General features: G+C 38.6%; 1 protein-coding gene across 2 annotated transcripts in view; it reads right to left on the bottom strand.

Moving 5' to 3' along the window:
* LOC150090170 (uncharacterized) overlaps positions 1–13,615 on the bottom strand; it is a 40,430-nt gene that overhangs the window by 21,565 nt on the left and 5,250 nt on the right. For both annotated transcript variants that reach the window (XM_090389763.1, XM_090389762.1), the window contains exon 2: positions 6,126–6,181. In XM_090389763.1, the coding sequence (XP_090245889.1) occupies positions 6,126–6,150 (25 nt within the window). In that variant the 5' untranslated portion in view covers positions 6,151–6,181. The remainder of the gene's footprint in view (positions 1–6,125; positions 6,182–13,615) is intronic.

The raw sequence follows: 13,615 nt of genomic DNA, 5'->3' as shown, positions 1-13,615 counted from the left end.
AAAAAGATATGGGTCCAACGAAGCAGTGGGAACCAGTTCCCTGATGTCATTCATGGGTTATGTGGCCATCCAGGTAGGTTGAGGTCAGTCACGTTTATGGGTTATATACCCGACCAGGGTAGTGTCTCGTGGAGTGTCTCTTTTTCATCCTGGATGGGTCTGGTCCGTTGATCCTGTTTCCATCATCAGGGAGGGCGGTCCAGTGCCTTTTCCATCCAGTGAGCCCATCGTTTGTGTGGTGTGCGTCCTATTCAAGTAGGTTTGTAGGGTCAGACAATTTAGGTTTCAGTGCTGGTGTATTTGCTCATAGTCCGGTTTTGTCGAAGTTTAATGTCTGCTACAAGGCATACATGTGCCATATATGTGCCCTTAGTTCCTGATCGCAGAACAGGTTCTTCTTCTGGCAAAGCGTTCCTGTGCAAATCTGGTGAGGTTCTTATATTCTTCGCTTGTGTCCAAGAGATGATGCTCCTGGCCTCGCGGCACGTAGGTCAATCTTGTTATTAGATTTCCACATAGGTTCTCGTAGTTTGTACATTCGTGCATGAGGTGGGTCCAGCTTTCCGGTTTGCCACATGAACAATTGGGGTCTTGAAGGAGGCCCAGAGATGTTAGTTTCTCGTTGAAGAGGCCGTGACCCGTCAATAAGTAGGTGGCATATAGGCCTAGGTGGAACCATACAGGTAGTTTAGGGAAAAACCTGTCTACATCAAGTATGAAGCGTCGTGTCACCTCCCCTTTGGTTGAGTCTGTCCACCTGTTTTGCCATTCCTGTTTTAAGTGTGCCAAGAGCCGAGCCTTTTCCATTTTTATATTGTTTGTGGGTTCAATCGTAAAGCCCGACTAGGTCACAGAGATTCTTTTTGATATGCTAGTCCGCATCTGGCCACTTCGAGATCCAGTGGTAAGGATCCAGTAAGAACCTGGAGTGCCTCCGTGTTCACAGTATTGCAGGCTCGGGTGGTTTTGAGCAATATTGTTCGTTGTGTCGAGTCCAGTATTCTTTTGTTGGTGGTCAGTCTGGTTCTATGGTACCATATTGGTGCACCGTATGTGATCGCCGGGAGAAAAATAGTCTTGTAGTATAGCAACATGGTTTGTTTACTCAGTCCCCAGTCCCTGCGTGAGACTCGCGCAATCAGGCCCGAGTAGTTCCTAATCTTGGTCCTGAGTTGCCTGAGGTGTAGTTGGAATGTGAGCTTTCTGTCAAAAATGATCCCGAGGTATTTCATTTGTTGGGCGAATTTGATTGTAGCGCGATTTATTTTAATTTGCGGTGGCCTCCTTATGTCCAATGTTCCCTTAAGCAAGATGGAAGTCGTTTTGGCAGGCGAGATCTGTAGAAAGTTCTCCGTAGCCCACCGCTGTAGAATATACAGAGCTTGATTTGCTCTAGTCTCAAGTTGTGCCCTATTATCTGCCGTCACAGTGAGAATTAAATCATCCGCAAATGCTTGGGTTACCACCTCCCCAAGGCCGGTGTTCAGAAAATCATCAAATACTATATTACACAGCAGTGGTCCGAGCACGGAACCCTGGGGGCATCCCCTGTGGATGTTCCTGCTGATCTGTTGGTATGGTACTTTCACTTCTAGTTTTCGGTGTGAGAGGTAGCTTTTGATATTATTATATAGGTTGCTTGGGACCTGTGCCATTCTGAGCCTGCCCAAGACGCTGAGGAGGATGGCTAGAATTGTGCAAGCAAACAGACGGGCCACAATATTGCACATCACGTCAGAATACAACCTTTGTGCGCAGAACAAAATATCGCAACGGACCACTAGTCGCACTTTGTCGCTAATGGGCTACAACAGCCGACGGCCACATCGCGTACATTTGTTTTCAATGAAGAACAAGAGAGCACGCCTCCTGTGGGCACAGCAACACCAGCACTGCACTATCGAGGATTGGAAAACAGTTGCTTGGTCTGACGAGTCGAAGTTCCTGGTGCATCATGTTGATGGAAGGCTCAGAATTTGGCGAAAACAACATGAATCCATGGACACGTCATGTCTGACGACTAATGTGCAAGGTGGTGGGGGCAGTGTTATGGTGTGGGGAATGTTTTCTTGGCACACGTTGGGTCCATTGATACCCATAGATTCACGTCTGAATGCCACATCGTACCTAAACATCGTTGCTGACCAAGTGAATCCTTTCATGTTGACAGTTTATCCTCAGTCAGATGGTTACTTCCAGCAGGATAATGCGCCGGTGCACAAAGCCCGAATCACTATAGAATGGTTCCAGGAAGGTGACAGTGACTTTTCCTTTTTTTTGCTGCAGTGGTCCACTCAGTCCGCGGATTTCAATCCTATTGAACATCTTTGGAATGAGCTGGAAAAAAAGGGCTGTTCGCTGCAGGCCTACACCTCCGTCGAATCTCAGGAAACTGCGTGAGTACCATGCGTGGAGTACCATGCAGACATTCATGTCTGCATGGTACTCCATTCCTGCACAACGTTTTCAGCATCTTGTTCAATCCATGCCTAGACGAATTCAGGCTGTTTTGAAGGCTAAAGGAGGCTCAATACACTACTAGGTAGGTGTACCTAATAAATTGGCAGCACAGTGTAGATGGTAATAATAAGCACGTTAAAAATACTACAATATATTAACTGGACACTTACCACTAACAGACTTGGGTAATCTTGAAATTTTATTTAAAAATAAAATCCATTCTTCGTTTTTTATTTGTTGAAAATATATTAACTTTTTCATTCAAGTTTGGTGCACTGTTTAAATCGGCACCGCTCGCTCTGCAGTTCTTTTGACTCGTTTTATCACCTAAAAAATGCGTATTGGCAACCTGCCAACCAGCATTAACTCAACCACTGTGGCCAAAATGTGGAACTGTGTAGCGCACAGTTCCCCATTTTGTTCCCTATTAAATTTCAATGTTGAAAACGATTTCGTGTTTTTATTCGTTTATTATTAAAATGATTATTGGAAATAGAGGATGAGTATACTATATGCGGGACCTGTTAATAAAAATATTCATTGCGTTGCATTGTTCTTCACAAAATTTTATATAACTCTGTTGACTATATATTTAGACTTAAAAAGCTGGGGGTGCTGCAGTGCCAATCAACGAGCCGCCCCTAGCAATCATAATCATAGTTTTAACCACAGGGGGCCCCTCTGCAGTGGCTCACCTGGCGACACAATAATTAAGCGACTTGTATAAGGGAACTCTATTTCAGCGATTTATTCGCGCATTTCAAAATTTTATACTTTATAAGAATAGCAAAATTATAAAATAACATGAGTAGTAAACTTTATATCATATAACATCCGTATGATTATATCAACTTTTAACCGCCTTAAGGCCGGGGTGATTAAGGCGCCAGACCCTGCCAAGACGGCCTTAAGGCGGAGTTTCTATTTTCTATTTCTATTCTTATAAAATTCTTATTTTATAAGAATAGAAACAGAAGGAATGAAGGTCACAAGGGAATGCTAAGTCGGTGAGCTTGAACATGAGAACGTCACGAGATAAATTATTTTTCTTTGTACATCTTTTGAATTAAATTCAAAATCATGGGGAAATATTGGCTTCAAGAATGAAAATTGTTAGACACTAAGGTTAAAATTTGCTACATACTCTTTATTCTGTCAGATCAGCCATAAATTGTTGGCTTCAACGTGTAAAATTTTGGTTATTATTTAAAATTTAGTTTACAGCATACAAAAAATTAAATAAAATCTATTAAATAAATAAATATGGTTATTGTGGCACATGAAAATAAAGGCAAACCTCTTCGTGGCTAAGGAAATTATAAATTCCGGACTTTTCAAAATTAGCTAACATTGAATTAGAGATAGTTTATTCGTAAATTATGGTGATTGTTTTTTGGGGATGGAGGCAGTAATCAGAAAGCGAAGTTGAGTTGTGCTGACTCTTCTAATTTCCTCAGCATACAATTAAATCTGCACATGGCAGAGTTAAAATGAAAACGTAGGTTTTCATTTTAACTCTGTTCTCTCTCTCTCTCTCTCTCTCTCTCTCTCTATATATATATATATATATATATATATATACTATCATTGAATTATATTAAATAAAGTTAAATTATAATAAAATGAATAAATAATTAAGCATTCATTAGAGGCAGCGACATGCAATTCCTCCATATGAAGCTGAAATACATCCATTATTTTAAATTAAATAAAACATAAGCCAGTAGTATGGCAAAAACTGTAGAGCGAAAATTAACATAAAAATAACCCAAATAAACAATCGAACGAAAAGAAAGAATAGATATAAATAGTACCCTAATATAATTTCGATCTTTAAATCCAATTAACAAAAACTATACAAATTTTAGGATAATGCCAATTAGTTATTAATTTAGCGGTACCCCCCCCGAGAGGTACCAGTTCCGAAAGACGTGAAATATCACCCAAAGAGGGTTAAAGGAACTACCAAACGATAACAAAATCAAAATAAACTAAAATAAAATAGAATAGACTGACCATCATGCCCCATATCGACAGAGGACCACGAGGCCAATAATGGTCATGGAATCGCTGCATTTCAATCGTCATACAAAACATCGCAAAGGCGGAAATTTATTCATTTTATTATAATTTAACTTTATTTAATATAATTCAATGATAGTATATATTTCGGCTTCATATGGAGGAATTGCAAGTTGCTGCCTCTAATGAATGCTTAATTATCTTAATTATTTTAATTTTTTATTATAATTTAATTTTCGTCAACATTTAATATAATTCAATAGTAATGGGTCGATATGCTAATTTAGCAACGCCTGTGCCGCCATCTATTTTCTTTTTTTCTTCAATATAAGCTGATTCAGCTTACAGTATGTCAGTAGTGTGGCTCTGCTTTAGAGTGCTGTCTGTTCTATAGTTTATTTTCGCTGCATAAGGACCACCGCCATGCAAATCCTCTGCATTGGTTGATCTATCGGAGAATGGAAGGGTGGTTTGGTTCTTCGATATTTCCGCCTTTGCGATGTTTTGTATGACGATTGAAATGCAGCGATTCCATGACCATTATTGGCCTCGTGGTCCTCTGTCGATATGGGGCATGATGGTCAGTCTATTCTATTTTATTTTAGTTTATTTTGATTTTGTTATCGTTTGGTAGTTCCTTTAACCCTCTTTGGGTGATATTTCACGTCTTTCGGAACTGGTACCTCTCGGGGGTGGGGGGTACCGCTAAATTAATAACTAATTGGCATTATCCTAAAATTTGTATAGTTTTTGTTAATTGGATTTAAAGATCGAAATTATATTAGGGTACTATTTATATCTATTCTTTCTTTTCGTTCGATTGTTTATTTGGGTTATTTTTATGTTAATTTTCGCTCTACAGTTTTTGCCATACTACTGGCTTATGTTTTATTTAATTTAAAATAATGGATATATATATATAACTTTCATCAGTTATTCAAGAGGACACCTTGGGAATCATAAAATGTATCTAGCCACTTTTATTCAAATCGAATAAGAGGTAGCTGGATCTGTATAATCTCAGTTTGTAAAACAAAATTTAGGACTAAAATAATTGAGTATGTATAAGCAGTATTGGTTAGATTTAAGTTATTAATATAACTAGAAAAGACAACAGAACTATTCTGGAAGCAGCGAATAATTAAATACTCAAGATAAATAAATAGGTACACCATGGCGGGGAAACACACTATTTCAACATAACTGGAGCATAATTTGAACCGATTGCTTCACTTTGCCCTCATTAATTTTATACTATAAAAAGTGGAGAAATAAAATGGCCAATGTACCTTTTATCTGGCGGTCATTTGTCACGCCTTGTGAACTTCACGCTTCGTTATATGTAGTTAAGTTAAATCTGTTGGGGCTAATTAATTAGTCAATTGGGTTAAGTTAATTGCAGCTGACTTCCATTTTTTTTTTTTTTTTTTTTTTTTTCTCTTGGATTAAGGACAGGATAACAGCGCACACCCAACAAGGGTAAATGATTATGCTATGTCAAGGTCATACCTTGATATGTGGTTTCAGTTAGGGTGTTCGTAAGCGTAAGTTTCTCTTCTTAATAAAAAGGGGGAAAAAAAAAAAACTTAGTTTGGCATTTATAGGACTCAAACAGAGATTTAGTCTTATTTTTTCATACTCACCCAAAAGTAGTACCGTCAGCCACATGCTGGTTCTCCTGGTAATCTTCCTGCAGACACTAGAACGAAAGGTAACGTTGGTTAATTCTAATAGCCGTGCGTATAAGGCATTTCGTAAATTCACTTAGCAAAATTTACAGCAAAAATAGGACACGATATCACATCTTAGGGTCACGTACAGATAATTGAAGAAGTGCCGGGTTATTAAGAGGGTAAATCAAATGAGAATTATAATAATTTTTTTTAACGAATAATTTACTCTTCACTAAAAGTTAAGACACTTATCCCAGTTACTGGAAATAGATTAAACAAGCAAGTATTGTATCTGGCACAGGAGTTCTTCACAAAAAAGGAATAAAAACTAATTATTGGAATTTAAACCACGAGAAGTGAGCATAGTAGGCAAGGAATAAAAACTGTGATTATTGGAATTTAAACCACGAGAAGTGAGCACGGTAGGCAAGAAACAAAAAAAAAAGGAGGAAAAAAACTAAGTTGTCCCTTACCTTTAGTTCCCTTACAAGAACTAAAAAAATACACAAGAGAAAAAGTCTAATCTGCACTCTCGCCGTTACAGGTCAGTTGCTGTGGCTCAGTGTTTATCATTATAATGATAACCACTTGACATATGATAATGGTAATGATAGCCACAGGTCAGTGGCTATCATTAAAGCCAAATTTGTAAATTTACTTTGAAATTTTCAACAGCTGGGGATTTGTTCGATGCTTAACGCTCATTGAAAGGATAAAAAAAAAAAAATACAGCGCATCCTTTGTATTGTATGAGTTCAGTTTTTCACGTGACCCAAAGATGTAATATACTGAATATGGGAAGTAATTATGTGGATGAATTATGCCCCATCCTCGTGGGTAGTATAGTGGTTACGATTGGCTTTCCACGTTTGTGATTTTAGTTTTATCATTCAAAAAAAGAAGCAACCTGAATTTCATCTTATTTCGTTTCACGATTGAGATTAGTATGTAGAAATTGGGAAAACAGACAATATAAGAAACGTAAGTTTTAATCTATAAGGTCAACACATCTTAAACTAATTTTAGAAAAAAAAAAAAAAGTAATAGATTTTCCATGTTGAATACGGAAAAAGAAGATAGAATCCTAACTTAATGAGAAATTTAGATGTCTGCTAAGATTAAAATTTTGATTATGAAGAACCATCAAAAATTGTTCCTATTTATATTTAATACAGGTTGAATCTATTAACATGTCGGTTATTCTCTTCTGGAAGAATATTAAGCCTTAAAGACGATCACTGATATCGGGCAACTTATTGAAAAACGCCAACCCAAAATTAACTTTGCATTTTGGATAAAAATACAAAAGTCAACAATAACAAAAACCAGGATTGTATTTTTATGAAGGGTGACCAATTTGCTTTATTTTTATTGCCTTGGAGCTTCGTATTAGCCAGTTACTGTTTGGAGAATAAATATGGATCGTGTACAGATGGTATACTGCTATTATTTTAGTAGCGATGTATGCTATCGCTGATTGCACTACACCATTTAGTTACCATTCACTTATTTCGACTTGGAATGATAGCTAAAAAGAACATTCAAATTTTTCATCTTACGGCTACAATTTACGGCTACTTTTGCTAAAATTATGGAATTTACCGTGACTAAACAGCTTATTTCATATTCCAATATCTGATGCACATTTAACATAATGGGCAGAAGATCGACATAACCAATTTTTTGTTATTAGGATTCTCACGATAGTATGTAAAACGAAAGATCAGGGTCCAATCGCCACAATACTAGATATTATATTCAGTGAAAGCGTGGTGCTTCCATAGCCAGGTGGGCAGGAGCAGCGGTGCGTGGCATACGCTTCTTGATTAGAGCGGGGTTCCAGCCCGTGACCACCCAATAGGAAAAGGTCCAAGGAATAACCACCGCATATTCCCGAAGCGATATGGCCTTAGTTGCTAATGCTCCTAAAAACCAAATAACAGTGAAAGTGCAAACTTCCGATTTTTTTTAAAATTTTATTTCTGCATTTACACACTGACATACAGACCGTGAAGGACAGTATACAGACACAGTACATACTGTAGGGATGGGAACCAACCTAATAGATATTTATTTTACAAGAGTTCAAGACTGGGCGAGAGTTCAAGAATGTTTTTTCCAGAGGCAAAGGCCTCTGGAAAAAACATTCGTTTGATATCATTCATTCCACTAATTGCGAGGGTTAGAAAGATTTTGATCATAATAAAAATAAAAGTGGGTTAATTGACCTCTTAAACATATTAAGCGTTAGACCTACTGGCAATGGGTCTCAAAAATGTCAGGTGGTAGATGACTTTCATCAACCGGTGAAATACCACCACCTTGCTTATTGGAGGCTTGAAGTGGTGAAACCCATGTTTAGCCTCTAGAGCAGGGGTGGGCAACTTTTTTTCGTCAGCGGGCTGAATGAAATTTTCGTATCATGATGCGGGCCGAATGAAATTTTCGCATCATGATGCGGGCCGAATGAAATTTTCGCATCATGATGCGGGCCGGAATAGATTGAACGATTTAATAAAAAAAATCAGAACCTAAAAAATGTTATATTACTTGAATTACCAAATTATTAATGTATTTTTAAAAAAAATATCTGAATGTCCAATTATCATTGAAAATGCGGCATTCGGCATCAATTTTTCTTTTTTTTTAATTGGCTCATTTTATGGGCTATAAATTATATTAAATTAAAAATTGTAATAATTAGAAAAGGCATAAAACAAAATATCTCGCACCAATATTATTTTTTTCAATAAGAAGTCAAACCCAAAGGAACTTCGTTCGATCGATGCTACAATAATAATTAGGAAATAACTCTTTGACGCTGCGTGGAATCACTTGGTTACTGTTGTACTGGCCGCGATTCCCGATTGAACCGAATTAAGCCGAACGTTTACGGCGAGTGTAGTCAGGTATGGATTTTCTATATTTATGCATTTACCGAGGGGGCCGGATTCAGCATCGTCGCGGGCTGGATGTGGCCCGCGGGCCGGCTGTTGCCCACCCCTGCTCTAGAGCAAAGTTTCCGGTATCCCCCTTTCCCCATACTTCTCCTTCAACCCATGCACGGTACTAAATACTATAGGTTTTGATACCTTTCGTGTTTGGGGGTTTCATAAAAAAAAAATAAATAAATAAAAAAATAAACCACAAATCCCCGACCGGGCTAGCCAGGTAGGTAAAGTGCCTGCCGGGCAACCCAAAGGTCGCGGGTTCGATTCCCGCCTCGGGCTTGGATCACAGTAAAATGCAAAAACTTTGGAAGGTGCAATATGGCCATAGAAGCTAATGCGCTAACAACTAACACAAAAAAAAAAAAAAAACCACAAATCAACATCAAATGCCAAAACTGTAAATTGCACAACATAGCAATGATTTGAAATTATTATTATTTCAATCAGTTTTTTCTCGATCATCGCAGGAAACTAGAAGGTAATATATTTACAGAAAATTTTTTACGTCATTAATTTACATTTGAAACTGTTTTAAGCGCTAGAATTGTGGAGTATTATAAAGTTAATATTTAAAATTTATTTTACATATAAGCCTTTTCAGACATAAAATTGGTACTCGTTTAGGACCTTGTTGGATTAATTTTCATTCGTGTTCAGCATCTCACAGTTGGTGTCCATATCTGTCACTAGAAAAAACAGGTTAGGTCCTTGAGGTTTCACAGCCATTCTCTCAGATATGCCAGATAAGCTGTACTTGCTAAGAGTCTAAAACGCTGATGGAACTGATATTCGGGTGACATTCAAGTCAAGCGGACTCAATTTCGGCGACATCCGAACGGTCTGTGACAGCCAAATCCTCTGCTTGCACCTTCACGATGGTGGGACTATTAGTAATCCTGGGTATATAACCTCCATGCACAAGTACACTGTGGGTGACCACCAAGGTGTGAACCAACGTAAGCAGGGGTCGAGGTGTGGCGCCCACACCACGTGGAGGAATGCAACCCCTCTGTGTTACCAGGCAATACTAGGTGGTAGATGACTCTCATCAACCGGTGCAGTACCACCTCTTTGCTTATTGGAGGCTTGAAGTGGTGGAACCCTTGTTTAGTCTCCAGAGCTAAGTTCCGGTCAACCCTTCCCCATTTCTTCCATCATGCAGTATAACTGATAATTTTTAGGTTATGATGAACATCATGGCGAGATCCAATCTTCCTTATATTTCGAGGATACAGCTCTAAAACGGTGTTTGCAGGCTGGCCGTTAGTTAGTACACCAGACCGAACCTATTGGTAACTCTTTAGGAGGCTTCCGTATCAGCTAGTGTATAATCTTGCTATCTCTACTCTGCCAGATAGTGACTGGAGGGAGTCCTAGTAGGTATGTTGGGGGCATTGTCGAGGCCACGTTATGTCAAGGATCTGGGTATATTCTTACCATATGTACGCTATATCCAAAAATTTCATTACTTCATACATTGTCCCCCACCACTTTTTCTTACTATTGACTACACCATGAATAGTCAAACTAATAGAGTAAGCTTATCTGCGAAAAGATCTAAACCTCCCAAACACTTCCTAATTCATTTCACAAATATATGTGGTCTCAATTCTAATCTCAACGATTTCCATTTCCACTTGCAGTCTGCCAAACCCCATGTACTTTTTCTGACAGAATCTCAGTTATCGGTTGATTCAACTAGTGTTCATCTCAGTTGCCCAAACTATTGGCGGTATGATTCGTTTCGACTCAAAGATGGTACTTGTGCATATGTCCGATCCATATTCCCTGTCAGAGACTTGGCAATTTGGAATCTCTTCTCTTTGATCTTCTCTGGCATAAAATCTCTCTACCTCATTGTGTCAAATTCATCGGTTGTCTCTACCGTTCTCCCAACTCCACTAATCACTTGGAGCTCTATGACATCCTCTCTCTCTCTCGCCGACCGGGTTAGCCGAGTGGGTAAAGTACCTGCCCGGCAACCCAAAGGTCGCGGGTTCGATTCCCGCCTCGGGCTTGGATCAAAGTACTGCAAAAACCTTGGGAGGTGCAATATGGCCACAGAAGCCGATGCGCCAACAACTACCAAATCAAAAAAAAAAAAAAAAAAACATCCTCTCTTTGCAACATGACTTTCTCCAATCCAACTTTCCTAACAGTGAGGTAATTTTCCTTGTGATTTTAATGTTCACAACTCCAGCTGGCTTCCGTTTTCTAGTCACCCCGACCTAGCTGGTCGAGATGCCAAGGCTTTTGCAATTACTAAAATGACCTTACACAGATTGTTCATTTACCTACAAGAATACCGGACAATCCTAACCATACAGCCAACACGCTTGAACTTTTTCTCACAAACCCTTCTAAGTACATAGTCGAAGTGAGAGGTCTTTAGGCACTTCATTTTCTCTTTTATATATTTTCTCTTTAGCTCTCGGCGTTACTTTTCTTCCAAACAGCTGTTCACTCTGTACAAATAGCAAATCCACCCTACCATGGAATATTGTTTCCACATCTGGGGTGGTGCCCCCAAAACCTCTCTAAGGCTTCTAGATTCCATTCAGAAGAGGGCAGTTAGGTTAATTAATTAATGACTCCTCTCTAACAGAGTCTCTCCACTCTCTGTCTCATAGACGTTCTGTTTCTGCTGCATGCGTTTTCTACAGATACTTCCATGGGGCACTGTTCTTCTGAATTCCCACTCTCTCTTTCAAAACAGTACGAACACGTGCCGCTACCAGCCAACATATATTTACTGTCCAACTTCAAACTCACAGAACCAACTTTTCATCTTCCTCATTTATTCATTCAACTGCTGTTTTCTGGAACAACCTTCCTTCATACGTATTTCATGAAAATTACAGTCTACAGAAGTAAAAGTCCAATGTCAACAAATATCTTCTTTCGTCTTCTCAACCTCCAACCCAAGCACGGTACTAAGTGCTATAGATTGTAATACCTCTCGTGTTTGGCCGACCGGGCTAGCGGGTGGGTAAAGTGCCTGACTGGTAACCCAAAGGTCGGGGGTTCGAATCCCGCCTCAGGCTTGGATCAGAGTAAAAATGCGAAACATTTTGGAGGTGCATTATGGCCACAGAAGCCGATGCGCCAACAACTAATAAAAAAAAAAACCTCGTGTTTGGGGTTTTCATAAAAAAAACAACTATGATCAGTGTGTGTTTGCCGTGAAAATGGTAGGGTCACCTACCATTTTCACGTGAAAATGCCGTGAAACTGCCGTGAAATGCCGTGGAAAATTTGCCGTGAAAATGGTAGGGTCACCTACCATTTTCACGGCAAACTTTATTAGGGCCACCTGGCAAGGGTAAGTCATTCATATACCCATATGTATTGTGTCTGTAAATTGCGGGTGTTCTCTGGTCGATTTGCCTGTTTTTCTGGGAAAACCCCCCCAGTTTCTGGGAAAAACCCTGCTATCTACGCTTGAGACTGACTAACTCAACCAAGCAGTGAAAAAAGCCCATAAAAGTTCCTCGCGTCATCGATGGGATTCGAAACCGGGCCTTTTCCACCCGGTGTGGGGAGGACGGTGACGATACCACTGTGCTACACGTGCAGACCTATGTTTGTAGCACGGGGAATATTAAATTAATATTAAATTACGAGTAAAGTATTCTCTCATCACAAACATTCCGAGTTATTGTTACTCTCCTTTGAGAAATAGCATATGCATTAGCATTAGTTGAGGCATATGATGCAAGAAAAGCAAGCTTATAGAGCATCAGCCAAAAAAAAAAAAAATAAATAAATAATAATAATAATAAAACAAAATAAATAAATAAAACAAAATGTATGATGTGTTCATTGTCTTCATGATATCTGTCAATCTGTCTCCACATCTGCATGTAGCAACTGGGTCCCCAGTGGACAGATTTTTATGAAAAATTTATATTTAATAAAAAAAATAATAATAAATTTTCTGTTTATACTCCGGGACGACCAAACGGTCAGAGGAGTTCACAAGATAGACAGAATACAAGAAACAGCACCGTATTCAGTAGTCACGGGCTTGAACCCCGGCCACTCAAGGCACGTGTACTTATGCACCCGCGCGCCTGACCACTAGGCTACGGCGGCCTTAGTTCATGAAAATGAAATATAAAACTTGTTTCGTGCTGACATCAAATATGGGAGAAAATTTTCCATTACCACCCACAGTTTTTCAGAAATTTCTAGCTTTGTTTTCATAAAACTACACAATTACAAAATCAAATACTGTATTACACTTTAAAAAAGGACCTTTCCTGTTTTAAGTCGCTATAAAAATAAAACAATAAAAACTATATCTTTTGAGCTCTGCCATTCGTAATATGTTCTCTTTGCAAGTTTTAAATACACGAAGAAATAAATTTATAGACAATTTTAAAAACTATTTTTTAATTTAAAAAAAAAATTAAATTTGTTTTATTTTTGTAGATATCAAGAACAAGTAATCTGCTTTCAACGTTTGGGAAAATTAACTTACTGTATTTACATTATGAGTAACAAGGA

Source organism: Mastigoproctus giganteus, chromosome 2 (genome assembly GCF_048544385.1).
Source record: "Mastigoproctus giganteus isolate SK-2022 chromosome 2, ASM4854438v1, whole genome shotgun sequence".
NCBI classification, from domain to species: Eukaryota; Metazoa; Arthropoda; class Arachnida; order Uropygi; family Thelyphonidae; genus Mastigoproctus; species Mastigoproctus giganteus.
Note: the sequence above shows the minus strand (reverse complement) of the source record. Positions and strands in the feature narration are given on the sequence as shown.